The following is a 6337-nucleotide window of genomic DNA, read 5'->3' on the forward strand; positions in this document are numbered from 1 at the left end:
AAGCGTCATCACCTAAAAAACTTCCAACGAAAAAGGGGAAAGAAAACCACAATACGATTGATTGCCTGTAAAAGCCTCCGTCTCTTGGAAATGGTTCATGTGTACAGTTTGGTAGTTGTGCATTAACGCTCACTTGGAAATGCATTTTGATTCGACCGAATTACCTTATTTTATAGAATATGCTAACTCTAAAGTCTAAAATCTAATGGTAGGGTTGCTGCATACCTAGTATGCAATTTTCATTCTTGCATATACAATACTTTATGCACTAATATTTGCTTTGTTGAGGAATTTTTCATTATAAATGGAGCCAATTTTTATCTCATCATATATTTGTTACATCATACTATGTTAATATCAAAAGTAACTTTGTTACGTGGAAATGTGTTAACTTAACTAGTAACTGGGCTACTACTCAAATAGGAGATGAAATAATTACAATATAGTACTACTTAGACTCGTGCAGCGTAGAATCCTCTAGCAAGATATTTATAGATGAAACAACCACTAACACATATAAACACACTATAATATATGTACAATAGAAAGTACATCGCATCTACATGCCATGCAAAATACATCTTTCGTTATCTTTCAATAAATGGAACAAATTATTCCACTGATGAATGCATGTGCTTTTGTAATTTTGTTGTGCTTCTTTAGATTAAGATCTAGATTTAAAAAAACATCCTAGACTATAATATGAAAAAAGCAACATAATTTCCAATAAAAACAGTAATATACCTCACTTGTTGCATTTATAAAGATATAAGTTTGTGTATGTCAATAACGTTCAAATGTTTAATATTACCAATGCGTTCGTGAATATTTTTAAAGATAATATAAATAATAGTCAAAAATTTCTAATAATGAAATGTAATAAAATAAAAATATTTAGTATAAATATGTGATTACGAAGTACTGCAAGATGGTTTTGTAGATAGGTGAAGTGTCTTCTCATTTGGCATAACATATTAATTTTGTCACATTCTCCTTCGTATACATCTTTATCAGCTTCTGCAATGGCTCATCAATAATATTCAATTACTAAATTGTTACTTACTTAACAAAATAATTTTTAGTTCAATTTAATAATGGAACAATTATCTCTCCTATCTAAAAAAGAGTAAGGGTCCTTAATATACTTATTTTTGGCAATAAGTGCATAGTGAGAGCTGAAGATACCCATCTCCACTCTCCCGATACGCTCGCGTGACTCTGACTCATCCCGCCTGGGCCTCAGCCGAACGAAACCGACGAGACCACCCTGGCAGCAGGCCCCATGAAGCCCACATGGTGGGACGTGGTACGGTTGCAGTAGCGGTTGCGGCCCAGACAACCAATGAGATATCGAGAAATGATGCAAAAATAATTGCACTGCGACGGGAAAAAGGAAAAAAATTAAAAAAATATCTGAGATTTTTTTGTGTGAAGCATTGACAAAATTTCTATTGGCTTTTAAAATTTCATCACAATATGACATTCGTGTAAATAGTGGCAAAAAAACATGCTCCAAAATGTTATTTTCATGAAATTTTGCAAGCAAACAAACATTTTGTCAATGTTTTACAGACAAAAAAATCAGTTTTTTTTTGAAAAAAAAATCTGACTTTATTGTTTACCCGAGCTCACATGAGCTCGGGTGTAGAACAGCACTTTCGCCTATTACCTTTCTTTACACCTTCTCGGGGATTCTCAGCTCTACTAAATTCATATGGTGGACAAATTGACAGAGGCATAAGAGTGAGCTTCAAAGCACCTTGGGTTACTTGATGTTTGCGAATGATTGCTTGATTTTTCTCAAAGCTTGTAACAGCAGTGCCTCGAGACTCAATGTGATATACTTCAGTTTTATGGGATGGCATCTAGACAGTGTGTAAATTGAGACAGAAAATGCCATTTTCTTCAATTGATCCAGGTTGTGCTTGGCATACAGTTGGAGGCCTTCACTGATAGGCACTTGGGCTTGCCTACTACAGTATGTAAGATCACTAGTGGTACGTTTAGCCAAATTGGTGATCATGTGTGGTAAGATGAATGGATGGTCAGAAAGATTATCAGCTTGTGGTCCTAGAGAAACACTTCTGAAATCAATGGTTCAGGCGATCCCTTGGTTCAGTATGAGGTGCTTTCTATTGACCAAAAAAGTGTGCAAGGGTTTGTCATCAAGCATGGCAATGTTTTGGTGGGGCAGTAACCTGGATAAACGTTCGATGCATTGGGTTTCTTTGGACAATCTTGCTACACCTAAATGCAAGGCGGTATGGGTTTTTCAGATTTACAAATCTTCAACTTAGCACTACTGGGGAGGCACGGGTGGCGATTCATGACAAGTCCAAATTCTCTATCCGCTGGATATCTGAAGGGGCGTTATTTCCTGGATAGTGACTTTCAGCAAGCTATAGTTCCAAAAACTGCTCCGGCAACATGGTGGGCTATAGTAGCAAGCACTTGATACTGGACTGATCAAAACAGTTGGGACTGGTTCTACAATCTCTGTTTGGATGGACCGTTGGATTCCCTCCTCTATGTCCTTGAAACAAATGGTAAGGCCAGACAATGCTACGGTTCAGTGGGTCAGTGAGCCAGGGCCGGCCCTGAGGGGGGCAGGGGGGGCGGCCGCGCCGGGCCCCTGAGATGGAGGGGGCCCTCCTAAGGTATCCAGTAGCCCATGGCCCAGCTAGTCGACGTCCAAGTTGAGTTCTGATTATCTAAAAAAACGCTTGCAAGACTAATTAAGTAAAAGAAAAAAACAAAATATAGATTAATAAAAATCAGATATTTTTTATTTTGGATCGTGCGTTCCACATGCATACCTATTAGTATTATTCCGGCAAAAAAACTATTAGTATTATAGGGCATGAAGAGAGAAGTGTCCATTTTACGTTAAATGGAGAACATTCGATCAAAGAAGGAGTAAGGGCCGAGTCTGGTCGTTAGTGCGAACCAACCTGTGGTTGGATGGTTAGAGGAACTGTGGTATCCCGGCCCACCAGAGTGTGCGTGTGTGCGTTCATAAAGATGAATGTATGCGCGTGTATATAAGTGCTTGCGTCTGTATTGTGTTAAAAAAAAGAGTCGGGCCGGCAGCCGCTCCATTCGGTCCGTGAGTTTGCCAACAAGACTCACCCCACCACCCAAATAATCATTAACAAGGCATTAATCTCGATCATCGACTCACAACCTTCATAATTAATTAATTGAGTATGGTTTTCTGTAGCTCAGGCTACGTGGTACCCCTTATCTTTGCCATCCATTTTTGCATCATGCCGCTCACAAAGCTCTTCTCCTTCCTATGTCCAGCTTTAGCTCCTCCTTATAAAGGCCAGCCGGTGGTAGCTTCGTGTGCCACCACTCCGCTTTCTCTAACTCTGCTCGATTGGGCTGCAAGAGTGCCAAAGAATTATTTTCTTCTTCGACGACCGAGATCAGCTAGCTAATGGGATTCCCGGCGCCAGTGTTCTCAGAGTGCGAGGTGCCCAGGTTGCTGCTCAGCCTCCTCGTCCTGATCGCCCGCCTTCGCCGCCTCTACTCCTGGCCGCTCCGCCTCGTCGGCGCCGGCGTCGACGACGACCTCAGCTTTGACCACCCCACAACCTCCGGCATCGCCGACCAGCACCGCAGACAGGAGCTGTACCACGAAGACCACTGCCTCGTGGAGCTGGAGGAGCACTCCCCGGCCAAGCGCTTCGATGGGCTCTCCAGCGCCAGAGGCGAAGATCTGCTGCTGCCGGAGAGCTGCGCGGTGTGCCTCGGCGACTTCCACGCCGCCGCGTGCGTGCGCCGGCCGCGCGGGTGCCGACACGTGTTCCACCGCGCCTGCCTCGACCGCTGGGCCGCGCACGGCCACAGCACCTGCCCGCTCTGCCGGGCGCCGCTCCTCCCGCCCTTCCTCCTGCCGGTGCCGCTGCCGCTCCTCCCGGCGTCGTGATTGCCGCAGCCCGCAGGCACCGTGTGTTGTTTGCGCATAATCCGGCGACTGCAGCAGCCGAATCCTGACTCCTGAGCAGAGTGTTTCCAATTTATTGCTTTGGGTTGGGTTTTTCTGGAAACAAACCTAGCCATAGCATGGGCCCTGGAGGCCATGGCGGTGAGCTGTTGAAATATTTTCTGATCGGCCCCTCCTTTGTAGAGTTTCTCACAATAACATCATCAGGGATGGAGATTACTTCCTTGTTCACACTTCGGTTAATTTGGATTTCGTTCAACTAAAATCCTACACCAAATGGAGATATACACACACACACACCAGGAAATAACATGAAGGAGATGGAGGGGTGAATCTGTATATCTGTAGGGGTTCTTGAGAAAAGTTATTTTCCTGTACTAGCTTTTAGTCTAACTTTCCGTCCTGCTAAGATTTTAGCAATATCATGTCTTTTTTTCATCTTTAATACTGCTTCTCAGGGGGTTTGGAAATGATTCATGTTTACAGTTTAGTAGATATTTTGTACATTAACACCTTCTTGCAAATGCATTTTGATTCGACCGGATTACCTTAATTTATCGTCTATGCTAAACCTAACGTGCCTCTCGCATGGTATCAAGGAGGAGGCCAAGACTTGGTCGAAGGCGGGTACCAAGGGGCTTACAAATTTCCTGCCGTAGCTAGTTCGCTGTTGTGGTTGGGCTGAGCAACCCGACATTCTGTTCTGCTCAAGCTAGGGATGGCGCCATCCTTGTGCACGTTGTGCCCTAGCGTCACCTTCTTTTTTTCACAATTGTACTCTCTTCTTCCTATCAATGAATGATACACAGGCTTTGCGTATTCACGAAAAAAAAAGCTAAACCTAACGTCTAAACACAGATGATATGGTTGCCGCATACCTACCAAGACACGCAATTTTGGTTCTTGTGTGTACAATAATTCTTCCACTAATATCTGCTTCCTTGAGGGGGTTTTCATTTTTAAAGGGGACAACTTTTATTCCACCATATATTTGTTACTCATCTGTTAATATAAAAATAATACATGAAGATGTGTGGGGCATACTATTAACTGGGCTAATACTCAAATAAGAGATCGCTGAAATACAATATACTTCTTAGATGCGTGCATCATAGAATCCTCTAGCAAGATATTATAGATAATAAAACAACCACAAACACATCTAACCACACTATAATACATGTATAATGTCTAGCACACCGTGTGTGCAAGCCATGCGAACTACTACCTCTGTCCCATAATATAAGAGCGCTTTTTTATACTAGCGTAGTGTTAAACCCTCTTATATTATGGTACAGAGGGAGTATATCCTTGGCTATCTCTAAATAAATTGAACAAATTACTCCACTGATGGATGCATGTGATTTTGTCCTTTTTGTGCTTTATTTAGATTTGGATCAACCAGATTTATTTCATAAAACATCCTAAACTATAATAAAAAAATTAACATAATTTGCAATAAAAATAGTATTTTTGCGGTTCTTGTTGCATTTATAAAGATGCAAGTTTGTGTGTGCCAATGATTTTTTTTAAAATATCACCAATGCAGATATGTGGTATGTATTGTTAAACATAATATAAATACTAGTCAAATCTTGTGATAATAAAGTGTAAAAATAAAAATATTTAGTATAAACATGTGATTATGGAGTCCTACATAATGCATAGGCTTGTCCGGGTCGGGTCAACCTAGCAGAGCTCTTATGTTTCGGGCCATGTCGGGCTCAGAGCAGATACTCTGACTAACCCATCTTTTCATGCTGCCATTGCAAAGATGACTCGCCGAGCGTTGCACGGCACGCAACATGGGAGAGCATCGTCGGGTCTTACCGTGTCAGGTCGCCATCAGTTTCTGTCATTGGGGCATCACCGCGAGCTGGATATTGTACCAGTGACCTCGGTTGTAATTGAGAGAAAGTAGGACCTACCACCAGCTATAGCAGACACAGTGGACACGACGGCGCCATTAACTAACTCAGGGATTTATTCGGGTGTGTTTTGCATCATGCATGGAGTCTTGAAGAGATAAGGGAAAGAGATAGAGTTAGTGGTGGGGACATATTGTAGTTTTCTGTGTTAGTTCTGACAATGTTGCATCTGTTCATTTGTTAGTTTTTATCAGGCCGTGTTTCGTGTTGGGTCGTGCCCGTGCCAACTCGTCTAATCATGTTGTCGGATGCCCATTTTCTCGGCCAGACACGGCCTAGGACCTCGATCGTCAGGTCGTGCTGCCCGATTCATCATACCTCAGGTCATGTCGTGCCATGGACCGTGCTTCGTCTTTAGACCTTGTGCCATGCCAAAAAATCCAAGCCCAGTCCTCAGCATTGGTCCTACTAGATGGTTGTCTGGATAGACCAAGTGACTTCTCATCTGGCATGATGGTAG

At 42.6% G+C, this 6337-nt stretch overlaps 1 protein-coding gene across 1 annotated transcript; it reads left to right on the forward strand.

Annotated features, from left to right (window-relative positions):
• Window positions 1-3422: 3422 nt before the first annotated feature.
• LOC123147987 (brassinosteroid-responsive RING protein 1-like) lies at window positions 3423-3931 on the forward strand. Its single transcript, XM_044567323.1, has one exon. It carries the CDS (start codon window positions 3440-3442, stop codon window positions 3929-3931), a length of 492 nt encoding a protein of 163 aa, XP_044423258.1. The 5' UTR covers window positions 3423-3439.
• Window positions 3932-6337: the final 2406 nt, after the last annotated feature.

The sequence above is a fragment of the Triticum aestivum genome, chromosome 7A (assembly GCF_018294505.1).
Source record: "Triticum aestivum cultivar Chinese Spring chromosome 7A, IWGSC CS RefSeq v2.1, whole genome shotgun sequence".
Classification (NCBI taxonomy): Eukaryota; Viridiplantae; Streptophyta; class Magnoliopsida; order Poales; family Poaceae; genus Triticum; species Triticum aestivum.

Coding starts and splice junctions, on each gene's coding strand:
- LOC123147987 (XM_044567323.1), top strand. CDS start 3,440: ATGGGATTCCCGGCGCCAGTGTTCTCAGAGTGCGAGGTGCCCAGGTTG.